The 25,506-nt window shown below is 35.2% G+C and overlaps 2 protein-coding genes across 18 annotated transcripts in view; both read right to left on the bottom strand.

Moving 5' to 3' along the window:
• Positions 1-3,424: 3,424 nt before the first annotated feature.
• LOC129798525 (uncharacterized) lies at positions 3,425-10,621 on the bottom strand. The gene is made up of 5 exons (XM_055841727.1): positions 10,021-10,621; positions 9,797-9,957; positions 3,774-3,921; positions 3,628-3,702; positions 3,425-3,543 (listed from the first exon to the last, which is right to left on the bottom strand). The coding sequence occupies exons 2-5, from the start codon at positions 9,886-9,888 to the stop codon at positions 3,481-3,483; spliced, it is 378 nt and encodes a 125-aa protein (XP_055697702.1). The 5' UTR covers positions 9,889-9,957; positions 10,021-10,621; the 3' UTR covers positions 3,425-3,480.
• A 77-nt stretch (positions 10,622-10,698) lies between these two features.
• The window catches only part of LOC129798489 (ELKS/Rab6-interacting/CAST family member 1), a 71,834-nt gene continuing 57,026 nt past the window's right edge, over positions 10,699-25,506 (bottom strand). For 6 of the 17 annotated variants that reach the window (XM_055841648.1, XM_055841653.1, XM_055841649.1 and 3 more), the window contains exons 14-26: positions 24,052-24,304; positions 23,788-23,904; positions 23,596-23,736; positions 23,233-23,250; positions 20,275-20,967; positions 20,074-20,213; positions 19,704-19,850; positions 18,703-18,987; positions 14,494-15,592; positions 12,166-12,378; positions 11,234-11,751; positions 10,970-11,042; positions 10,699-10,845 (exon numbers count right to left, since the gene is read on the bottom strand). In XM_055841648.1, the coding sequence (XP_055697623.1) occupies positions 10,810-10,845; positions 10,970-11,042; positions 11,234-11,751; positions 12,166-12,378; positions 14,494-15,592; positions 18,703-18,987; positions 19,704-19,850; positions 20,074-20,213; positions 20,275-20,967; positions 23,233-23,250; positions 23,596-23,736; positions 23,788-23,904; positions 24,052-24,304 (3,733 nt within the window). In that variant the 3' untranslated portion in view covers positions 10,699-10,809. The remainder of the gene's footprint in view (positions 10,846-10,969; positions 11,043-11,233; positions 11,752-12,165; positions 12,379-14,493; positions 15,593-18,702; positions 18,988-19,703; positions 19,851-20,073; positions 20,214-20,274; positions 20,968-23,232; positions 23,251-23,595; positions 23,737-23,787; positions 23,905-24,051; positions 24,305-25,506) is intronic. The other 11 variants (XM_055841657.1, XM_055841658.1, XM_055841661.1 and 8 more) reach the window with 9 other exon arrangements.

Raw genomic sequence — 25,506 nt, 5'->3', positions numbered from 1 at the left:
GGTGGTTTGGTAATTGGTGAAATGACAAACTTTTTTGATGAAATTCATGTTCTTTTACCAACCTTTTGTCTTCTTTTGTACCAATCTTCTTAGGACAAGAGATTTGTAAAATCAAAATGTCCTCTTTTTGGAAAATACCAACAACGTGTAGTTTTTTTAATGGAACTTTAAAATATGAATGCATAAGTTAATAATTCAAAACGCAGCGAATATCCGATAAATCGTGTTTTTAAATGGGCTTTTAGATGAATTAAAATGGAACAGACAGAAATATTAGGTGAGATTCTTAACAATCTCACCTACTATAATCCTAACAAAATTTCATGTCCTCCGATCGCGCTCAAACTTGGCCAAAATGTGTTTCGCCACTTCCTGATCACGAATATATGGGGGGCTAAGTTACGTTCCCGGCCGGCCGTCCGTCCGGCCGGCCGGCCGTCCGGCCGCTCTTTGGAGCTTAATAGCTCCTAAACTAAAAAAGATATCGACTTGCGGTTTTCGGAAAAGGTTAAATATCGTATGAAAATTGCAACATGGTGCATTGACCCCCCACCCCCCACCCCTCCTTCCGCCATTTTGAAGACCCCCCTTTTTTTGTTTTCTCAATAGCTCCAGCCCTATGGCATCGAGCGGGCTCAAATTTTAGTATGTTATAGCTGGGCCTTAGAGCTTTCCATCAATACCAAACTTAAGGTCCCTCGACCCCCCTGACCCGAGCTATAAGGGTCCAAAAAAAATTTCTTAAAATGGCCATAACTCTGGTTCTAATTGTCAGAATTTAAAAAATGAGGGCTTTTTGGAAAGCTCTCGTGAAATGCCACTTCCTCTTCTAACATCGCAAGTTCATAAAACCACCGCTAGGGGCGCTATTATTAAAAAGAAAATTTTTAAATCTTAAAAGTTAAATAACTCAAAAATTCCTTATGCAATCGGGCTGAAATTTTAGTATGTTGTAGCCGTTGATTATACCTATCAAACAAAAAAAACCTTAAGTCGATCCATAACCCCTGACCCGAGCTATAAGGGGTCAAAGTTCGAACATTGACCGGCCTCTATCTCCGGTTCTAATTAACATAGCGACCTAAATTTTACCTTTTTGGTTTCGTCTCGATGAGCACTTTCAGATGGAAGTTCAAAAAGTCACCACAGGTGGCGCTGTGATAGCGTCAAAATTCATCGAAATTCAAAGTCACTTTTCTCAAAAACGGCATTGTGCAAGTTAATGAAATTTTAGTATGTTGTAGTCCAGTCTAGGACGTTTCCAAAATGGTGCGTATGTGCGCTGTGGTTTCAATAGAACCGGAGATATGAGGGGTCAAAGTTCACAAAATTTAAAAAATCATATCTCCGGTTCTATGTGACCGATTTTGATGAATGAGGGCTTAAACGAAAGATCTCACCAAATACTACAACTTTCTAGAACATTTGAACTTCGTGGGACCAACACCAGGGGCACCACAGTCGAAAAACCAATTTCAATATCACATAACCTCACTTATCTCGACTGTCGCTGAACCGATTTTGATGATTACTTCGACATAATTGTAGAGGACATTTGTCTCTACATTTCGTCCATACATCATTTTCCGCTCAGACTACGCTATCACTCCGATTTTGCCGTTTAAGTGTGAAAAAATTGATTTTTCCAATAATAACGCTTTGAAATCACTCAGATGCCAATTTGACTGTCTCTACTCCACCAAGACACTTAAAATAGGGTTTTAAATGGAAAGTCCCGCAAAATACAACAATTCTTTGATTTAGTTGAAGTTCAACAAATGACTACTTGGGGAACTCTGGATGAAAAAACGAGTTAAGAAACAAAAAACCTCGATTATCTTGGCTTCTGAGTAATCAATGAGATCATGTTCTATGGAAAAATTATAGAGAACATTCTGGTCTACATTTCACCCATATAACACTTTTCTGTCAGTTCATCCAAATCCTTGATATTTTGGTTTAAATACAAAATTTGTATAATTTCACGAATTTTATTCAAGATAACTGAATGGCGTCTCCCAACTTCAGCTCTAAATCGAATTTGCATGCACTCCGAGTTAGCTCACGTTAAGAATCTCACCTACATAAGCCGGTTAGGATTATCTGTCCCTTTTTAAATTTAATCACGTGTTTTACGAAGAGTCTTACAATTTATTTCTGTTTTAATACAATTCTTAGCAAGATTTCTGCGGAAAGTACTTCAGACGATGTGGAAATACTTTAGTAACAGATTTCAAAAGAAAAAACTAATATAGTATGAAAAAGTTACACGGAAAACATAAAATCACAAACATTTACCATTCACAAATATTTACAATTTATTTATGATGTTTTTGCAGCAGCAATTTTCTTTTTGCTATTCACTTCCACATCGTTTTAAATATTTTATCAACAAATATTACAACGCTCTGTGATGGCTATTTAAAGTATCCTTTTTTTTTGAATTATTGTCTATAATGTGTCTTCATGCTCTTCCTTTTTGCATTTCAATTTTTTCTGTGTGTGTTTGCTCTCCGTTTTTTAACAAATTAGTTCTTTTCCAAAAAACACTTCATTCGTTTTTTTTTTATAATTCTTCTCTCAAGGTACGACATAACTATAATTCTCTCTGGATTTTTTTTTATTAACCGTTTTCTTCCTTGTCACAATAATACTGATAATTGGTTTTACAATTCAATATAATTTAAAGGTTTTTCTTTTAAATATTTTCTTTGGTTTTTTTTCTTTACATAAATAGAACTATTTTATACGACTTAAATTCTTGATGTAAAGACAATTTGTATATTAAGATTATTCAGGAGGGTTTTAGAATGATGTCATCTCGAAGAGGAGGATTTACTGAGTGGGGTTAGGGGGAGGCAGGAATTTTACACATCAAAATTCTTCTGAAGATGCACAAAATATTCATGATATGATTGGAGGAATGATAAAGAATGATGGTTGATTTTTATTATTTGCACAACAATCATTTGTTCACTCTTTTTTTTAAATATGATAAAAAATATATATAATGAATTTTATTCATGCTACATGATTGTTTATTCAAAAAACTAACATTCTCTTCAATAAAAACAAAAAAAGAACAACAAAAATATTAAATACATTTTCTTCTACCAGAAATCAGAGAATAAAAATGACGAGAATGTGTCTTTTTGTACATTCAATGATAGTGTAGAGTTTTCTTCATCTCTAATGATTGATTTGTTGTTTTTGAAGGAAATGCTTTTCATGTGAAAAATATGAGAAAGATGTTCAATGATTTTTGTTTGTTGAAAGAAGTGACGAAATTTTCTCTACTGCTCTATATAGAAATCATCGTGATTTTTTTTTCTACTTATCTTTCTGTCGATTAAGATGAGTATTTTTTTTTGCTCAAAGTTTTTCACTATTTGTTTCTTTTCCTATAAACGTGGAATAAATTGCACATGGAGCGCTAGAAGGGATTTTCTTTTGAACGGATTTCATTTTCCTTTTTGGAATTCAACACGAAGTTTCAATATTCGTGTTTCTGTCTTCTAGTCCAAAATCATCGTAAATTGGATCCTACAGGTGAAATTGAAGATATTTTTTTTTATGTCCAATCAAATTATTCTCTTTTTTTTAAACTTTCAAGCTTGAAACACTCACCTCGATAAAGAATAAATTGGAAAGCTCTTCCTCAAAGGAACTACATTCTATTAACAAACTCAAAGAATTTTCACACTGAAAAGAAAAGAACAAATATTTAGTTATAGAGGAAAATTGTTGGGAAATTATTGATGAAATTCTCTTACCTCTACTTTTAAGCGATTGTTCAATTTATTCCTATCACTACGTAATTGATCTAAAGACTCAATTTGCTCCTGTGTCTTAGCACCAGAAACTTCCAGCTGAGCGATTTTGGCGTCCTTCTCTGAGATCGCCAACTCTATCGCCTCTTGTCTGAAATTTAAAATTATTATTCTAATAAATTTAGTCTGTAGGAAAATCTCTTGGTCAGAAAAGCAATGCAAATTCTTCTGACACATCATCAAAATTTCCTTAAATCAATATTCCCATCCCTTTCATTCTTAAAAGTATCGAATAAGTCTATCTCACTCTTTCCTACTCTTCTTCTTCTTCTCGAGAACATCACAAAAAATCAATTTGAATTTTAGTGCGAAAGAGTATGTCAATAAATTAATAACTTGAAAAAATAATTTGATTTAATAACGTATGCATTCATATTTTAAAGATCTATAAAAAAACTACACGTTGTTGGTATTTTCCAACAAATCGACATTTTGACTTTACTAATATTTTGTCAAAAAAAGATTGGTACAAAAGATAACAAAAGGTTGGAGAAAGAAGATGAATTTCATCAAACAAGTTTGTCATTTCACCAATTACCAAACCACATGATAAACATTTTGTCAAAGATTTGTTAAATGAATGGAGATTTAAAAACGATATACCTTTTTATCATTTGGATGGATAAACGAAATAGATCTCAGAAGGGGATGGAAATTTTGATTTTATGATTTTTTTATCTAGAAGATGGTTCCATAATATTTTTGAAGTCAGAAAAAATTCAAGAAATCAAAATTCATATCTCGTTCTTTCTCACACATTTCACATTTGTCTATCCAGTTTTTTCCACGCTCTTCTTCTTCATTCAAACATCACACTAAATTCAATTTAGTTCAGACTAATTAGAGGTGCGCCAGAGTTTTTCGAAAAAGATAAACGGATGTGAATTATGGTTTCATGAAGTTTATCCTCTATGTTTTGGAAAATAAACTATTAGTTGCGTTCGTTGCGTTTGTAGGTCCGAAGTGAAATTTTCCATATTTTGGAAAATTATTAGTTTGCCCTGTTAAGGCAAAGGGAAATTTTCGGTGCTCTGGGAAATTATTAGTTTCACTTGCTGGAGCAATGGGAAATTTTCTGTGCTCTGGGATATTATCAGTTTCGTTTGTTAATCCTGTTAAGACAGGGAAAAGGGAAATTTTTGTGTTCTGAGAAATGATTAGTTCTGTTTGCTGGAGCAAAAGGAAATTTTCTGTGCTCTGGGAAATTATTAGTTTTACTTGCTGGATCAAGGGGAAATTTTCTGTGATCTAGGAAATTATTAGTTTCGTTTGTTGATCCTGTTAAGGCAGGTCAAAAGGAAATATTCTGTGGTCTGGGAAATTATTAGTTTTACTTGCTGGAGCAAAAGGAAATTTCTGTGCTCTGGGAAATTATTAGTTTCGTTTGTTGATCCTGTTAAGGCAGGTCAAAAGGAAATATTCTGTGGTCTGGGAAATTATTAGTTTCGCTTTTAGAAGCGAAATTAAATTTTCCGTGTTTTGGGAAAACATTACTTGCACTTACTGGAGCAAAGGGAAATTTTCTGTGGTCTGGGAAATTATTAGTTCCGCTAACTGGAGCAAAGGGAAGTTTTCTGTGTTCTAAGAAATTATTAGTTTCGCTTTTTGAAACAAAAGGAAATTTCTGTGGTCTGGGAAATTATTAGGTTCGTTTGCTGGGAGAAACGGAAATTTCTGTGTATGGAAAATAGTTAATTTCACTGTCCTTAGGCAAAGGTATATTGGCTGATATACTTGTGTGAAATGTATTAAAAACTAACGAAAAATTGTCTAATCTTCTGAAAGTATAACGAATATTAGAATATCTGTCATATCTGTAATAGACTAACCTAACCTATAAATAAACTGTGAAATTTTCAAGGTAAACGCATAATACATCTAAGAATATGCTTGAAAAACTTTTTGTTAATATTCATTTCCCAGGCTTTATCTGAAAATTCTTGATAATTTTAGTTGCTTATAAATATTTGCAAACTTTTAATAGTTTCTAGAACATGTCTTATTTGTCAAAAAAACGCTAGAGGCGTTCTTGCCATCAAAAAATAATTTAAGCTCAATTTTTCGAGAGATTCTACGCAAGGTACAACATTTCGGCACATATTTGTTCCAAAAATTAGCTCGTCCACGGATACCCGAATTTTTGGAACAAATTTGTGCCTTCTAGGAGAAACAAAAAGATACTCAATATTAGTAATGAATTTGTTCCAAAAGTCACCATCGAAGCGAGGAGGACGCCAAATTTGTGGCATTTTTGAACTATCATATTTTTATGGTTTCACTTTGTTTTTAAGTCGAGATTCCCTGGATATACTGTTCCCCTCCCGCTGCCAGCAATCACATACGATTTTGTAATGTATTTTACTGCTCGAACTCCACGGAGAGAGGAGTATATAATCCCTCGATTTTTTCACACCCCGAAATTTCCACCTTCCATCCCCCAGAGACCACTTTTGTTTACAAATCTAGGCGTTTCTGAGAAATGTCGTCACGCTGTTTGTCCGTCCGTCTGTCCGTTGAATCATTCCTAATAACGGTTTTTCAAGGTCAAAGGTTAAAAAGGCACTAGAGAGATCAAGGAATGGGGTCATGTTTGGGGTCGTTGGAAAATTCTTGGAATTTCCTATAAAACTGCATCGGTTCCAATCGGTTCTGAACCGGTAATGAACAGGTTCATAGCCGATAACTAATTTTTATCCGAAAATCAGTTCTATTTACTTTTAAAACAATTTTGGAGAAGCCTGGGACGCTTTGCCACCCCTTTTTTTATAAAACACTGTTAAGTTTCCTTTTATTTAAAGTACTTTCTGAACTTTTGCCACCAAAATCCATCTCGACTGAAGTATAGACATTAACTGTTAGACAAAACGGATGAAATCTTTTAAATTACACAAATTTGTTCCCGATAATGGGAACAAAATGTCTATATTCGGTTTCAACTTTTAAGGCCTTTACACACTAGGAGCAATTTCTTTAAAAAAAATGCATTTTTAAAGAAAATCTCCCCTATCCTTATAAGCAGAAGCGTCAGATTTTTTTTTTTAAAAAGCATTTTTTGATGAAAATTGCTTCTAGTATGTAGACACCATTAGGAACAAATTTGTATAAAACGATAACAACTGAAATTTGTAAATATTCCACGGCATTAAAACGGTTTTAAAAGAAAACTTTAACGCAATTGTCACTATATTTCCTAACAAAATCATAAAGAAAAAATATTAGAACCAAGAAATATCTTCTCGAGATACATATTTGTTCTAAAACAAATGTTCCAAAAAAAATTTGTACCAATATTTTGGTCAGTGTGCATAAGTTTTTACTGTGTAGTTAGGAAAGATTTTGCTAACGTTTTAAAATGGGGATTGGTATAAACTAAGATGGCGATAAACGCATGGAGGTTAGAATAATATTATGACTACCAAGAAAATGTAATTTAATTCAATTCTTGATAAAGACTATATATCAGACTAGGCAGTATTTCGGCAAATATGGTCAGTAAAATTAAGAGTTATTTCAAAATGTTGAAGTATTCTTGGCAAACGGAAAATTGGAAAGTCATGAATAGCTTAAGCTGTCTATACACTAGGAAAAATATGGATGAGTGGCCCTTCAATAATACTATTGATAAAAAGCTTCAATTATTGAAGAGAATTATTGAAGAAAATGCCTCCACACAGGAACTAATACGTTTCAATATTGACAGTTCGTGTCATCTCTCAAGTTTTCTTGCGGCTTGAGATTATTTTTCGTGAAAATTTATTATTTGGCTGCTGGAAAAGCGTAGAAAGTGTTTGTTGAAGTTCATTGAGATAGTGTTTAGTGAATATTAGTGGAAAATTGTCCAAAAGTGCGAAGGAGAAGTGTTTTCGAGAGATGTTTTTTGTAGTGGGATTCAACCAAGTTTTACTAGAAGTTTTCACTCGTTTTTTTTTTAATTAATGGTAGTAAACCTCTTGTGCATCACTGTAGAGTTATTTAATACCATATTCCAATTTCCAAAATGATCCGACACATATCCGGACGACAATAAAGTTTTTCAGAACTTCGAGACATAAAACATAACCTCAAACTTTGCTCAAAATAAATTTCTGAAAAGTGTACAGCAGCAGGAAAATTCAGCAGCAGGAGGGATTTGCTAGCTGTGCTCAGTTTCCTTGATGGAGGTATTGAAGTGCTGAAAACCGAAGATTGTAACAATCTGACAGCAGCTGCCGGAGCCGGACGGGTGGATGCTGCGAGTTCAGTGTCGGCTGAGAAGTTAGCCCACATCGTCCTGATGATGAAAAAACGCGAAGTTTTTCCCTGATGAAGCATCTGAGGGACATGTGGCTGCTGTGAGTCCAGCCTCGGCTGAGAAGTTATCCTTGATCACCCTGATGATGCAAAGACTGCGAAGTTGTCCCTGATAACACTGTAGAAAGTGCCAGTGGGATGCAGGATCCAACAGTTGGTGGTTTAAATACATCCGGATGTCTTTAGTTCCACATCCAATAAACATTCTCTTCATTTAGAAGTTGAGGGACCCTCATATCCGGCTGTTGGATTATATATATTCACAAGCAGGGACTGTTCTGACTTGTAAGTGCTTCTGCTGCCCAAAGGTTCATGGATACACTCAGAAGCTCTTCCTGAGATTCACAGAAGGGAGTTGCAGTCAGATTATGGATACGACTCTGCTCCAGAAGTACAGAAAAATCTCAGTGAAACAAAAAATTATTGTATGTATAAAATTGTGAAGACTTTTTTATTTAAAATTTTTTTATTAAAAAAATAAAATTAACAAAAAAATAAACAAAAATCTCTTTCTTTTTTCCAATATTGTGTCACTTCAACTGTGGCTCTCAGTCTCTTTGCTTGATAAGATCTCGCGCCTTATCTATTCCTTGATATTTTCCTTGTCTGTCAGCCAGTGTTCAGGTTTATATTGAAGAGATCCACGGGTTGTGTTCCAACTAAAAAACTCACGGGACCTGCTAATGCAATAGAATGTCTCACTTCCATCCCAATTCAATTCTTTATCTTGATCTGTTCTCCAGCTGGATGCTGGGATTGAGATCTGCTTTGTCTCAGAAGCCTCAATTCATGTCCAGATTCTCAATTTACCCCCAATTTATATCTGAACAAAAACTTTCACCAAAACTGGGGTAAATTCCACTAGGAAGTCACATTCCCTGAAACACACTTTTTTTCTTTTTGAACTTGCACCAAAATCGACAAATAACATTTTTCGAATATTCTGCAACACAAAATATTCGAATTTGCGTGAAAACGAAAATTAATATATTGAAGAAAATATCTAATGAACTTGATATCGACAATTTCTTCCATATTCCACTTCAATAATATTATGGAAGAATAATATTGATGATATTTGTCTCAATGTGTAGGGGTAAACAATATTGAAAGACAATATGGAAGAAAAGTCATCCATATTGAAACGAATATTGAAGAAATTGCCTCCACATTAGACAAATTTTCTTCAATAATCCAAATTCATGTCCATATGTTTTGCTAATGTGTAGGCAATTTTCATCAATATTAAATATTTATTGCAAATATTGATGAAATTTTCTCCTAATGTATAGACAGCTTTAGACAGTGTCGATTTGAATTAAAGGATTTTGTACTTATCAAATTGTTATTGAATGTTTTATGGTGATTTTCAGGGGCATGACGTTTCCTATGTTTCTTATATGTGTTTAACGTGCCGAAAAAACTTTGGAGTTTATTCGGTGTTTTCTTTCATAGTGGAATGAATTAGCAAAAAATACAAAAACAAAATAAATGCCAATTTAATATGGAATTGGCAACCGAAAACCCCAAATTGACAACCTACGTAATTTCGGAGATATCTCGTGAAATGTGTACGGAAACAGGGAAAAATTTACACTAAAAGTGGTCGCATTTTCCAGAGCTGATGTCTTTTAATAGTTTTCTCTTTTCTGTTTTTAAGGTTTTTGGAAACTCACCTAATATTTGTGAGCTCTTGCAGCCTCGATCGTTTCTCTTGCAGTAAAATGTGAAATTTCTCATTCAAAAGCTCCAAACGCTTCGTCAACATCTGACACCACTTGCACCGGAGGAACTTAGCATTCTGCAACGATGCAATCCGCTGCTCAAATTTATTTAACTGCAATTGGAAAATGAGGGTAAGTAGAATTAAGGCGCAAGATTTTTGGGTAATTTATGTTACCTTTTCAGTCAATTGCCTCTTGGTTTCTTCGAGCGCGAAGAAATCCTTTTCTCGCTCGCTGACAATCAAAACACTCTGTCTCAGGGCATCTTCCAATTCTACTACGCGATTTTTCCAATTCCTAGCTTCTCGCAGCCACCTTTCCAATTGACCAAAGTGTCGCTCGATGGCCACTTGGTCATCACAGAGACTCTCTTCCTTTTCACCAGTCACTTCCTGACTTGCTTCCTTGGCAATCTCACCGAGGAGCCTCTCAAGTTTCCCAAAGACCAAATTCAACAATGAACTCTGTTGTAGAGATTTTCAAAAATTTTCTTTACAATTTCGCTCTCTTTGTGTGGAGCAGGAGCAAAAGAAAACTAATGGCAGCTTCTTCAGCGGCAAATTCCGCCAAAATTTTCTAGTTATTTACACTATTTTTTTTTTTAATTTAGGACATTTCTTCGATGAAATATTAAAAGATCTCTGTTGAATCTCTCAGTAAAACGCTTAGGAGAAGATATTTCAAATCTTTGGTCGGTTATTTTTTTTTGGTTATTTACTCCACAATCAATTCTTTTTTTAATTAATTTTTTTTGGTGTTTTAATATTAAAAATTTGATGAAAAGTTCATCGCAAGTTTGTTTATTATAATTTTTTTTAGAGATACGTTTCAGTTAGATTAATATCAATTAGGGCTATTTTTTTAAGTATTTGGTATGATGATTTTTTTTAGTTTAATACTCTTTATGCACTTGATTAATATCTGTTTTTTTTTCTCTTGTGTTATAATTTGTTTTTTGGGTTAATTTAGAAAAAGCTCTTGAGAAAACCAGCCGGTCCAGCCTTTATTGAGAATAATCCAAGTGTGCAGGTGAGAAAGATAATTTTGTTAGTAGGAATTGTTAATTAGGAGTGCAAAATGCAATTTGTGGTTAAAGTTTGATTAGAATTGAGATTTATGGCTTACCTCCTCTTTCTTTCGTTGCTCCTCAAGCTGCTGCTGTGCGTGGTGACTCTTAACTTGGGCATTCTTGAGGGCTCTGTTGGAGGTAAAATGTTAAAATATTAACAAAATTAAACTGTCTTCATGATAATTTCTGGATTTTTGCTAAATTTAAATCGGTTCAGCGAATTCAAGTGCAATCCCACTTCTGAATTATGTAGGGCAGAAAAGGTCTTATTCAAAAACGTCCTAGTTTAATAACATGGAAAAGTGAAAGGAATAACTTACTGCTGTAGTTCCATAATGGTTTTTTCCTTGGCATTCTGCTCCTCTTGGCTCATGGCCACTAGCTGAAGGAGTCTCTCTGTCTCCGTTGCTGCTCTCTTTGCCTCCTCCTTCGCCTCTTCGAATTGCTTGGTGATTGCGTCCAATTGTCGTTGGGTTTCTGTTAACTTTTTGTTGAGCTCACCGGCAGCTGCTGCAGTTCCACCTGCCTTCTGCAGTGACTTCTCCAGTTGATCCATTTGTTCCTTGCGCTTCTTCAGCTGCCTATCAAACTCAGCCAGATTCTTCTCCTTCTCCTCAACTTCCTTGCGTTTGCTCTCGACAGTTTTACGTTGCTCCTCAAGCAGACGACGCTCATTCTCAATTGTCTTCACCTGAGCTTCAATCTGTTTCTTAGTCTCCTCTATCTGACGAGCCTGGGCTTCCAGTTGCTTCCTCTGGGCCTCATCCACAGGAGCGCCCTTCTGGACATTGTTCTGCTGCATTGACTGCAATTTCTTGTTTGCCTCGTGCAAATCCAACTGAAATTCAACGTTTTCCCGCATTAATAAATCAGTCTCTTGGTGTTCCATTTGATCGTTTGCCATCGAGAAAATAACGCACAGAGTCATAAAAAGCACAGAATGAGATTTTTGAACTAGGACATTACAACTTACTGTCCTCATTTCAAAAAAACTCCGCAACATTGTTCTCATTTCTGTGCAATTTAGAGCTCCATAAAATTAATAACAGAAAAAAATATTGCTCTTAAAATAAACACACAACTATGAATATGATTTATTTTTGCCAGAAAATAAAAAAATTAAGCTAAATCAAAAGGACTACATAATCAGAACTCAAGAAGTAATTTTAAAAAAGTTCCTAAAAAAAAAAACAGAAAAGATAATGATCAATTTTTTCGGTAAGTTTGATAAAGAGAATGTGAATGTGATTACAAGAGTTTGAGAACTTGTAACCTGGCTCTTCTCCAATTCCTGGACGAGCATTTCGAGCTGAGCTTGGAACCTATCTCTCTCTACTGTGGCCGTCTGGAGGTCTTTGCGCATTTGCTCCACCTCCTGACTGGACACTTGTGCGTTTTGCTGAGCCTGTTGCTTCTGAATATTGGCCATTTGGTTCATTTGCTGCTGCAATTGCTTCTCTAGCATCTGAATAAAAAATCAAAAACGGTTTTAGTGCATGGCTGTTCTAAGCTTCTGCGTTATCGACTTTTCTCTGTATTGGTTCCTGTCACGACTGTTTGGTGGTTTTAGAACACGGCACGGAGAAAAGAAAAATAGTCGTGACAGAGACCATCACAGAGAAAACTGTGAGCAAATTATTGAAATCGTTTTCGCACCCGTCAGCTCTTTAGAGCAGACCTAAGCTAAAAGAAAAGCCGAAGTTAATTTGGTGGTGCCTTCTGGCATTCTTCGAAATGCCTCGAAAATTCACGTTGAGAAAATGAGAAGTTTTTTAATGTGAAAATTGTTTAATTCATTAGAGTTAAGTCATTTTCACAAGAAAATCCTTTTAATAATTTATTTGAATACAGTTAATTGGGTTAATTGTGAATAATTGTCGATATTACAACAAAAACATTGGAATGAAATTTTGAGCTGGAAGACTCATATTTTTTTGAGCTGTCCCAAAATTCAGGATGAGTTTGAGAAAAACCCTTTTGTACAGCACTAGTTTGATTAATAAAGAATGCAAAAGTACATATCACAAGAAGGGACACGACCTGCTAATAAGGATAAGATAGAGAAGAAAATCTTTTGTCGCATTTCAGAGATTTTTTGCAACCGCAGCGCCGCTAGACGCTTGCCAAGTGAGTTATTTATGTCTCTATCCATCTCTCACACTGTAAAAACCTTTTGGCTACTTTACCATTTCATTGCAAATTTTACATTAAATATGTAATCGTGTGTACTGATACACATTTGTGTAATTTGTACACATTTTATTTAAAAACTGTGTAATTTTACACGAAATATGTAAGAAAATGTACACAACTGTGTAATCATTCCCAGTTGATTACACGGTTTACAATTACATAAAATTTAAATTACATATTTTTAAATTACACGTTTTGCTGAATTACATAATTTGTGTAACTTTACAGGAATAATCGTGGTAAAAAAGCAAACCAATGATTATCCTTGTAATTTTTTTTACTGTGCACAGTTGAATTCCGCGCGATTTACGAACTTTCCATTTGAAGTGATATTTGCATTTAATTTCTTTGTATTTCTGCAAGATTCAAGTAAAAGGGTGTGTAGTGAACAACTATCCGTCTTCCGACAAAGATATCAAGAAGACAATTTCTTTCTATATGACGTCGGTTGCGTCTACCTCTGTCGTATCTGCATTTCTTTTGTGTCAGCATTTCACGCAACAGGGAACGTCTGTATTGTAGCTTGTACCGAATGCAGATACAAAACAAATGCAGATACGACAGAGGTAGACGCAACCGACGATGAGTTTTTGTGTCTGTTATGTTTTTTTGGCGCAAAAATATTTATCATGGCACCGTGAATGAGCGGGATTAGTGCTACCAGTATAGCTATCTGTAATTTGCATTAAAATTACAGTAGAGTCTTCTAAATTCGAACGCTCGGGGGGTATTTTTGACATTTCTCACCTCCCAAATTCGAACGATTTTTTCAAAACTAACGAAATTTGTGTGAGATTAAATTGTACTTTGAATTAAATTCCCGTACTTTCTCATAAGTCTTAGTGATAACATACTTCCATTTCATTTTATACGATCATAATGTACGTAAACATTCAGAAAGAAGCACATAAATATGATTTTCATTCACCAAGGAATACGAACTTTCTAACATAACCTCACAATTGACATTTTGAATCCAAACGGCGTTCGAATTTGAGAGATTCAGATTTAAGAGACTCTACTGTATAAACCAGAGGTGTGCAAGAACCATTTGAAACCGAATAAACGTCAAAATAAGTTTATTCAGGTAGCTTTTTGACCATCGACGTACATGTTTCATTTGACGTTTTTTCGGTTTTAAACGGTTCTTGCACGCCTCTGTTATAAACACAAAATTTCCGATATTACACGACTTTTAACGAGCACAGGTTTGCTTTAGTGGCCGAGGGAAATCCACTCGCACACCCAGCAGATTCAAATCATTTTGTATAATTACTTCTTTATAATATGAAGCGTGAGTATGATTTCAATAGTTTGCTCTCTGATTACGTAGAAGCACATTAGAACAGACATGTACTAAAAAAATCAGGTTTTAAATAAGACCTACCTGAACCCTCTTGTGAAGTTCCGTGGCTATCTTCTCAGCCTCATCAGCTCGAATCTTCTCCTGTTCCACAACTTTACGCCACTGCTCTAGCTCATTATCCCCACGAGCGCCAGTTTCCTGAAGGCGCTGCTTGAGGATGGCAATCTCTTGCTTCAGGGCTTGCATTTCCTGTGAACTTGGTGGTTGGCCCTTCATGGCGCCAATAAGGCGTCTATTCTCTTCACGCTGCCTCTGGAGCTCCTGCTCCGTGGCATTGAGTTCCTGCTGGAAATTCATCAGCATGTCCTGACTCTTTTCCAACTGCATCACCAATTGGTCCCTCTCCACTGTCAATTGCTTAGCATCAGCTTCCATTTTCATGATATTCTTCTCAATCTGGTTAGTTTGCATGTTCTGTTTTTCGAACATACGGGCTGACTGACGAAGGGATTCCTTTTCAGCCTCTGCACGCTCCAGACGCTCATGCACGCGTCCCAATTCCGCTGACATCCTTTCAAACTCAATCCTTGTAGCTTCAGCAGCTTCTTGTTGCTTAGCCAGGTGCATTTGGGCTTTTTCTAGCTCCTTAGCCAACCTTCCGGCTTCCATTTCTGTGGCATCTCGACTCTGGAGGGCTTTCTCCAAACGATCCCGCAGCCGATCAACCTCTCCCTTGTCTGCAGCTGTAAGGGTGGGCATCATCGATGGTGAGATGGCGTTAGGATGAGTTCTCATGCGTTCAACCTCCTTGATGAGCTTGTCATGTTTATCGCGAATCTTCTCACACTCGATATGTGCTCTCTCCAGTTCGCTCCTCTGTTTGTCCTGGTTGGAAATCAACTTGGCCACTTCCTGTTTCGATAGCTCCAGCTGCAACGTGGCCTCGTGCAATTTTGCCTCGACAATCTGCGTCTCATTTTCCCTCTGTTCGAGCTTTTCTCGGATTTTCTGGAAGGTCTCCTCTTCGTACTGAGACTTTCCACGAATAGTTTCCAGCTCTTTCATAGCTTTGTCCAACTTATCTCGTAGACGCTCGTTCTCCTCCTTCGAACGACGCGACTCACGAGTATACGTTTCTAGCTCCTGCAGTCGTCTAACTTCCGCCTGGCTCTTCTCATATCTGAAATTGTGTAACCCAAATATTTTTTTGAGGAAAGCAATTCACATTTAGCAGAACTCAATAAAGGACACTGGGCAAAAGTGGTCTATGTTGCGACCACTAATGAGACTTAATATCATTGAATAGGCCATGGTATAGGTAACAACTTTTGCCTATTTCGTATAATTATTCAGTTTATAAATATTTATCCAGTTCATATAGGGGAAAGTACTCTCCCTTCGAACGTATACGCCTTCGAAAAATGTGAATTTCTTTTACTTTTCCTAAGAGACTTGCACATAATTATCACATAATTATTAATAATTGATAATAAGCTAACTAATATTTAATAGAAATGTTTAACTATGTAACAGCTTTTGTTCCGGGACCAAAGTTCTAAACCATGGTGGAAAAGTTTTGCAGCAAAAAAACTATTTTTGTAGAAGAAAAATAATCTCTTATACGAAATGTTCGCATTTATTCTGTCTGTTTTTAAGGAAATACATAAATTGCAACATCAAATGTAGTAAATGACAACATATTCTGGAAATAGACATAAAGCACATGTCTTTACAATGCATAAAATGAGTAGGAGGACATTGAAACATGAGGGTTCAAAGTCAAAACTTAAAAACCTTATATCTCAGAAATTTATCAACCGAATTTAATCAATGAATACTCAATCGAAAGGTCTCGAAAAATCCTACAAAATGACGGTATAGATAAGTTCACAAGTTGACCGCAAGGTTCAAAGGTTCCAATTAACAAAAAAATGTGTTAAATTTCGAAACTATTCAATTCAATTCAATTTATTGTTACACTTAGTGTCTTACAAATCCATAGATTTTATATTAAGACTATACAATTCATTTTTTTCGTTATTGCTGCCGATTCCCTGGTGATTTCACCTAAAGCGCTTCTATCAATAACTTCTTAAATTGAACATCTTCATTTGAATTTTTTAGTTCGCTTGGTAAATTGTTGTAATTATTTAAACTCTTTAAATTATTGTTGTAAACTATTGAACCGATTTCAATGATCTTATAATGTGTAGGGGAAGTGTGCCAAATTTCGGTTAGCTTCTAATTTCGGCCACTTTGAGTGTAATTTCGGCCATGGAAATAAATTAATTAAAATTATGTATGTTATCTTCGAATAGTCAATGAATTCATTTTGCTTTCAAATATTGATTCATTTTAGGATGTATTAACACAAGGACCGTTAAATTTTAGGTATAATTTGAATTTAAATTGCGTTGTAAAAACTCAGAGTGGAAAGAGTCTTACAAAAAATGTGACAGATCGATTGTGTCTCTAGCAGTCTTACGATTTGTGTTAAAGTGCAAGAGGTTTTCCTTCGGTGTTTTTCATGAAAATTGATTAGTTTTCATTAAAGATTGTTTCTGTTTCTGTTTATGTTAATGGTGAATAAATCTTTAAATTTCGGGTGAAATTTCCCAGCTGGATCCTGTATTATGCGTAAAAATGTATATACTTTGTGAGCGTCTCTCCGGTGAGGTAGTGTTGCCTATTCCGGCAACATCTTTTGCTTTCCTAAATTTCTTATTCATTTTGTGTTTCTTTTTTCAATTTCTGAGTTCTACAATGTTCAGAGAAAAAAACCATCGCTTCTATGAAAATGATGATGTGGAAAAGGCCTTGGAAGAGTTTAGGAAGGGCAAATTGCTACGGGAATCTGCGCGTAATTTCGAGATGCGTCTCTCGTCAGGTCTTCAGGACAAATTACACGGAAGATCTCAGGGCTTGTGGGTCATATAAACGTATTAAACTAAATGTTAAACTCGTTCCGTTTGACGTTTTGAAATTTTCTATCCGTTGCGTCACAAAAGGTGGTCAAAAAAGGTGGCCGATATTTCACTCAAAGTGGCCGGAATACTACGCAAAGCAATGTTCATATTAATATTAATTTTTCAATATTTTAGGAAGTAATTTAAAGAAAACAAAGATGATAAGCTAGTGTTTAAGGTTCCACACAACCCTCCCGAAAAGGAATATTGCATTTCAAAGTGAGGACTTCGGTGCTTATATGCAACTATGCCGAAATTTGGCACACTTACCCTATGTCTGATACTTTTAATGTGTTATAGACAGAGATATGGCCCCATTGTATTCATCGATTTCAGTAGACTTTTATTACATATATTTTGACTTATTTTTCTAACTCTGATTTATTTATTTATTTTTTAAATCGTAATCAGATTTTATATGACTTAATAGCCTTCCATAAACCTTGTTCCCATACCGAGTTTCAGCTTTCTACCTTTTCTCCGAGAAGAGTTATAGTTGAAAAAGGCCTCAATTTGTATGGGGACCGCTGGAAGGAGTGGCGTGGGGAAACATATATACATGGTTTAAGAGCCTTCCATTGCCCTTGATCCTATGGCAAGTTTCTGATTTCTACTTCTTTTCACAGAGGAGTTATAGAGGAAAAGGTCATTATTTTGTATGGGGGCTACAAGAAGGAGTGGAGGGTGAGAAGCCTATATACATGGTTAAGGAACCTTTCATAAACCTTGATTCCATACCAAGTTTCAGCTTTCTACTTCTTCTCAGAGGAAAGTTAACATGAAAAAAGTCCACAATTTGTATGGGGGCTACTGGAAGGAGGGATGGGGGGAGGGAGTAGTATCCATGGATAAATAGCTGAAGTTATACATTGACCCTATACCGAATTTTATGAAGATTCCTTTAGCTGATGTTGAGTAATTCGATATCAAAATAATATTTTTTCGGTAGTTTTTCATCCTACACCATTACCTATAAAATGCGCCTAATCCCATCTGTGGCCGCCACATAGACCAACTCCCATATATTTTTGCCCAATGTCCTTTATATATATTTTTTTTGAATTTTAGCAAGAAATGAGCATTTTTAAAATGGCTGACTAAAAAGTAATTGACCACTAGGAAATGAGCATTTTCAAAATGGCTGACTGAGCTAGATAATGGCTAAAAACAAAATAAGCATTTTCAGCAAAATGCTGTAGGTATTTGTCGAAATTTTCCCTGTAAAAACAACATTTCCATGCTCTTTACAATTTCCAATTATTTTTTTTTCTTTTGTATTTAATAAAACATCCAACATGTAATTGATAAACATGCAACAGCTCACCTATCCCTCAACTTCTCAAGCTCAAGGCTGAAACGGGCGGCTTCCTCTTGTGCGGAATCCAATGCGGCAGTGTGTTTTGTGTAGGAGTTGTGTGCTCTATCCACTTCGTATGTCAACCTCTCCACCTCGGCCTGGAGATGCTCTTTCTCAGCCTGTGTGCGTCTAAGCTCTGCCTGTACCTTATCCATGCGTTCCCTCGTCAAATCAGACTCCTCGCGAGCCTTATCCTCGAGTTCTTTGGTTCGCGTGAGCTGCATCGCTGCTCTATCGCATGCTTCCTGCAGTCTGTGAAGGATTTTTGATTTGTTTTTTTTTTGGGGTATTTTTTTGATGTTTGGTTAGATAGAGTCTAATCTACGACATCATTTCTCACAAATACACAACATTTAGTTTTTTGACGGTTACACAGATTTTTTTTTCAAAATTTCGACAAATACAGTGATTGTTCTTTTGTACAAAAAGGCTAGAACAGATAGAACAAACATTTGAAGATGATTTATGAGACAGAAAACTTAATTATGAAAGCATATGAAACATAGCTTGAAACTCCTTATTAAGCACTTATTAAGTACTTAATAAGGACTTAATGTGTTAGCTGGGTTTTCTCCTTATTTTAGAAGAATGTTTCAGCAAAATAACCAATTGTCCAGAGTTGTATCAAATGTCTGACCCATATGTTCCAATCCTTTGAAAATATCTCTGAGATAATGGCAAAAATTGGTGATACAAAAATAGCTTAAAGCCATGTGAATAAGCTTTGCAGAAAATTTGGAATATTATCCTGTTGCAGCCACTTTATGAGTGCGCATTTGTGAGAAAAGTGAGATTGGGAAAAATTGAATTATACAAAAGTTTCACACAAGTTTCTCAATGGCTTTTGTTTGGGGCTAATTTGTGTGAGTTTATAAACATTGGTGAATTTTGATTATAAGAACTCGAAGAACATAATCCTTTATCCCATGAGTTATTATAGTTTGAAAAAGTTTCTCGTATTAACTCACCTCGTGGTCTCTTCTTGGAGTTTTCTCAAGTCCTCTCGTGCTTTTGTGGCGGCCAATGCTGATCTTTCAGCCTCAACTTCGAGACGAGCCCGATCCGCTTCGGCCGTATCACATCGCGATTGGAGTCTATAGATTTCATTTTGTGCTCTATATAGAAATTTTTCAAATTTTTTTTGCCACAAATTTTTTGTTTTGGATTGATTGACACACAGAAAAGAAATTTTGAGGATAGAGGAAAAAGGTGTGAGAAGGTTCAGGTGTTTTTGTTTTTTTTTGGTGGAAATATAATTTCGATGGGTGTGGAAAAAAGAGAAAGAGACACACATTAAGAGAGAACATCGAGATAATAAGTAGATTTGATATTCCATACCTATCATACTTCTCAAGCATCTTCTCGAACTCCTTGGTGGAATTGTCCTTCTCATCAATCAACTTCTGACTGGCATAGAGGGATTTATCGAGTTTCTCCTTGAGAATCTCAATTTCAGAGAAAGCATCATCGCGTTCCATCTGTGAAAAATATGCAATATATGCCGTACATTTGGTCACATTTCAATCGATTGTCACTCACCTGAAGTTTCTGGTGAACACTATGTGCTTTCTCCCAGCGCTCCTTGACCACATCCAGTTCCGTCTGAATCTGATCCTTGTCACGTTGACTCTTAAGTAGGAGACTCTGTGTAGTTTCAGCCCTTTCCTTGTTCTTCTCACATTCCTCAAACAACGCATCTCGTTCTTTCTGCAATCGTCCCAGGTTCAGTTGAATCTTCTCAGTCTTATCCTTGAAGCGTTCAGCATCGAGCTGAATGGTCTCACGCTCCTTCTGAATCCTCGATGCTTGACCCAGTGCTTTGTCTAGCTGTGACTGGAGATTCTCAAAGTCATAGGCTTGCTTCTCCTTCTCCAATTGCAAACGCCGAGATTCCGCAACACCCTTGTCTAGACGTTCCTGCAGATGATCAACCTCATTTTGTGCCTTATCCAGAGCATTTTGCAGTTTCTCCTGTTGCAATTGTGCCTTGCCCAGTGTTGCTTGGGTGCGTTCCAACTCCTCACGGGCTTTCTCAAGCTCCAGCAGGGCTTTATCGCGTTCAGCGTGAATGCGTTGGACACCACCATGAGAACGCTCCAATTCCTGTCGGAGACTCTCCTGCTCACCCTGAGCATTCTCCAACTTAGCCTTCAGCCTATACACCTCACCCTGGCTCTTCTCGAGTTTTTCCTGGAGCGAAGCTGCCTCAGCTCGAGCCCTCTCTGCGTCGGACTGTGGAAGATAGTTCAGAAGCAACATTTTTATTGAACTTTTCTTAATAGAATTACAGTCGTAGCGTGTTTTTGTGTTTAATATAGCAAAGATTGTAAATTTTATAAATTTTTTAAAGAACGTTTATCAGGACTTTTAATTCGCATTGAATTTTAGATATTTCGAGGTGTTTTATTAAGTGTTTTGAATATTTTTAGTGACTAATGATATTCATGATATTTAGAACACATTTAAACAGGGGAATTTCGTAGTACGCGTTACTGTGTTATACACTGAGCTTAATCATAGAAAGTCTTTCTTAGTAATTCATTGTTAAGATAAAATCGCCAGAATTTTATATTATTGGTGGTTCATTCCTCAGGTAAAATCTCTTCACGATCTGTTATAATCCCCTGGAAAGTGTCTTGGCTAAAATTGACATCATGCAGATTTTCTATTTTGAAGCTCTGTAAAGTTGTTTGAAGGTATTTTTCATCACCAGAATTTTATATCATTTGTGGTTCATTCCTTAGGCAAAATCTCTCAACGATCTGTTACAATCCCCTTGAATGTGTCTCGGCTAAAATTAAACATTATGTGGATTTTCTATTTTGAAGCTTTGTGAAGTTATTTGAAGGTATTTGTCATCACCAGAATTTTATATCATTGTTGATTCATTCCTGAGGTAAAATCTCTATTCGATCTGTTTTAATCCCCTTGAATGTGTCTTGGCTAAAATTGAACGTTATGTTGATTTTCTATATTGAAGCCTTATGAAGTTGTTTGAAGGTATTGGTCATTACCAGAATTTTATATCATTTGTGGTTCATTCCTCAGGCAAAATTTCTCTATGATCTGTTATAATCCCCTTGAATGTGTCTCGGATAAAATTAAACATTATGTGGATTTCCAATTTTGAAGCTCTGTAAAGTTGTTTCAAGGTATCTTTCATCACCAGAATTTTATATCATTGGTGATACATTTCTCAGGTAAAATTTTTCTACGATCTGTTATAATACTCTTGAATGTGTCTTGGCTAAAACTGAACGTTATGTAGATTTTCTATTTTGAAGCTTTGTGAAGTTGTTTGAAGGTATCTTTCATCATCAGAATTTTATATGATTGGTGGTTCATTTCAGAGGTAAAATCTCTCTACGATCTGTTATAATACCCTTGAATGTGTCTTGGCTAAAATTGAACGTTATACAGATTTTTTATTTTGAAGCTCTGTGAAGTTGCTTGAAGTTTTTTTCATTATTGGAATTTTGTATTAAAAATATCATACAGTTGCTAACTGGGTTAATATTTATCCGGGTTACTCGGGATATTTCTTCACGAAACTATCCTAGATTTTGAAGTCATTTTGAAAAGTAAATTTTATTGAGAGGATTCTTCCTTTGAAAAGGATATTTTGAACCGAAATACCCTTGCTTGAATGCTTATTTACTGAAAAGTAATTTACAAATAATTTTTTTTATCCTCATAATTTCCTTCAAAAATATTTTTTATAAATATATATTTTTGAGCGAATAGGAAATCTTTGCTGTGATTTTCTGTAAGTAATTGCACGGCAAGCATTGTCTTAAATCACATAAAAAGCTCTTGGTATTCAGGAGGTATCTCTACCAAGATTACTGTTGCTACTCACGTGCGTCTCAAAATTATTATTATCTGTTCCTTTGGCAAACGCACCCTCTAAAATGACGAATTAAAAGCCCTTTTGTGGGAGTTGGGAGGTAAATTTTTATATTTGTTGACATATAAAATGATTTACAGGGACAACAGTTGGATGATTCTGAGGAAATCCTCAGTCATAAAATGTCTCAAAACTTTCTAAAGAAAGAGGAACTTTGAATAAAATGTTAAGTCTCTATGATATTGTTCTAAAGATAAAAAAAATATTAATTACTTTATAGAATCTATAAAAGAGAATATAAAATGAAGCCATTCTCTGGTGCACAAGCTCTGTTTTTTTTTCAAAAATCTTTTCATCTTAGAATTTTGCTTGGTTCATTTGCTTAATTGCGAGAGCTTTTACAGTTCTTGAATAAACTTGTATTTTGAACTATTTAACGATGAATCAAAGGGGAAGAAAATCAAATAGTAAGAAAAGTAGAACAAGAAAATGTTTGTTTTTTTAAGAAAAAAAAGTTGAGATATCTGCTGAAAACATTACTGAAAATGGTGAAATTTGCTGAATGATTGTAAAAATTGTTTTTTCTTGTACAAAAAAAAATAGTAATTGAAAGGTATTAAAGTCAAAACTTTGGAGTGTTATTTACTCACAAAATTTTGTGGCTCGTCCTATGAAAAAAAAATGTATAGAACATGATGATTTTTTCATGTTAGCAATAGCAACAATAAGAAAAAAAAACATTGAGAGAAAGGTATAGAGAAAAATTTAAAAAAAAAATTTGAGCTTTTAATACACTTTGAACGATCTGATGCAGCACATTTAAAAGATTTAGAAAATTAATTTAAAAATCAAAAAATAATTTGGTTTTTTATTTTTAGTTTTCAATTGCAATTTTCTCAAGAGCGAGATAGAGAGAATTTTAGCAATTTTTCGTTTTTATTATTTGGAAAGTGTAAAAATGGGGAATGGATTTGGTGTAAGTTTTGAAGGAATTTATCCTTTTTAAAAGTTACCTGAGTAACTCTAAGTTCAGCCTGGGTTCGTCTGAGTTCAGCTGATGTCTTATCAGCACGCTCCTGAGCCCTATCGAGCTCTTGGGATGTCGATAGGGTGTTCCTGCCAAAGGTGGTCTGAAAAGATGTTTTAGCAAGATCCTTTTACGATGGGATTTCGTTAGCAGGGTTCTAATGCATTAACTATCTCACCTGGGATCGTTCCAAATCATGTCGAAGACGTTCATTTTCCATCTCAAGACGTTGCATTCTCTGTCTCGTAGATTCCCATTCAGTACCACTACGTCCCACCTGTCCATAAGCACCATACTACGTTTTATTGTTTTGATTTTCATGGAAAAATAACCAGCCAATTGGTGCATGAGTTGATTTCAGTTACAAATTTTTCCTTTCCATTAAAACTTTTCTAATTTGAGTTTTTTTTTAATAAATTAATTTGTTTAAAAACTAACTCACCTCACTTGTAGCTTTATCCAATTCAGCTTTGGACTTTCCTAATTCACTTTGGGAATTCTCGAGACGTGCCTCAAGACGTTCTTTCTCAGTTAGAGCTCGATCCAATCGCATATTCAATTTATCCACCTCACTTTCCAACGAGTGCATCTTCATTTTGTACTCAGCTATCTCACGTTCGTGCAATTCACGTTCCTCGTGCTTTTCTTGTTCAGCACGATCACGTTGATCGCTGCAAAATCGAATTTTGGACGCTCTATTTGCAAAAGGTACTCAGAGAAAAATTAAAATTTCCAAAATGAGCGTGCAAAATAGTTAATTTTACTCTTTTACTCCTCAAGGAAAAGTTTATAGGGTAAGTGTACTAAATTTCGGCCAGTTTACAATTTCGGCCACTTTTTTGTTCCTCGAATTTCCATTAATTTTTAGTTTTTGCATATTCTAGAAGAGATTATACAATCCAAAAAATAACAAAAATGTCGCTTTGACGAATGAGAATAAGTGAAAAAGACATTGGAAGGATTCCGGAAGGACAATTAATTATGAGAACTAAGGTTGCCGAAATAGGCCACTAAAGCTATGTTTACATTTTTATTCATTTTTAAATGTATTAACAATGATTTTAGAGAAAATAAAGACGATAAATTGTCTATAATCTTCCAAAACAAACTCCTTAAGAAGAAGTAATAAACAAAAAATGCAATTTATATTAAAAATATTACATTTCAAACTTGAGACTTTGACGCTTATGCGCAACTATACTAGAGTTCTTCAAATTTGAACTATATTTTCAAAAATGTAATGGAATTCATGTGAAATGCACTGTCCCTAAATTAAGATAAATAACTTTAGAGAATATATCAAGGTAATTTCACACAGCCTCAAATTTCATATTTTAAACTCAACCGTCGTCGTTCAAATTTGAGAAACTCGACTGTATGTTGAAATTTGGCACACTTATCATACTAAGATTATTTTTTTTAACTGTTTATCCTGCTTTTTAACTCAACTACAGGACAATAATATGTATATAACCCCAAAAAAATTTTAACTTATTACCGGATTAGAGGTTAAATTTTAAAACTTTGAAACTTATCCGGGCAAACATTTTATCCATGACCGAAAAAAAATCAAAATCAAATTTGGAAGGACCTTTTTCCAAATAGTTTGAGGCAAACTTGTATTTATTTGAAAGGTATTGAAATTTCCAACCCGGATACATTACTCCCAATCAGCAATGGTTCGGTAAAGTACCCGTAATTAATTTATCTTTCTTGAATATTGCCTGGAGCCCAATCAATAAGGGATAACGATTTACTAAAGTTCAGTCTTCTCAAAGGATGATTCAGGACTAGGACTTGGCATAGTTCACAATTGCTGTGCCATTAAGCTGCAATGTTTCAATCAGCAATGGACTATATTCCTGAATGAACCAGAATTATTTCGGGCCTTCTGGAT

Source organism: Phlebotomus papatasi, chromosome 1, assembly GCF_024763615.1.
Source record: "Phlebotomus papatasi isolate M1 chromosome 1, Ppap_2.1, whole genome shotgun sequence".
In the NCBI taxonomy this organism is placed as follows: Eukaryota; Metazoa; Arthropoda; class Insecta; order Diptera; family Psychodidae; genus Phlebotomus; species Phlebotomus papatasi.
This window is presented reverse-complemented; position numbering and strand designations above follow the sequence as displayed.

Excerpts from the sequence above, each read along its gene's own strand:
- LOC129798525 (XM_055841727.1), bottom strand. The coding sequence starts at position 9,888 with ATGTTGACGAAGCGTTTGGAGCTTTTGAATGAGAAATTTCACATTTTA. Across the intron at positions 3,922-9,796 it reads CAAGAGCTCACAAATATTAG|ACAAGAGGCGATAGAGTTGG; the intron begins GTGAGTTTCCAA and ends TTTAAATTTCAG. Across the intron at positions 3,544-3,627 it reads CCAATTTATTCTTTATCGAG|GATCCAATTTACGATGATTT; the intron begins GTGAGTGTTTCA and ends TTTCACCTGTAG.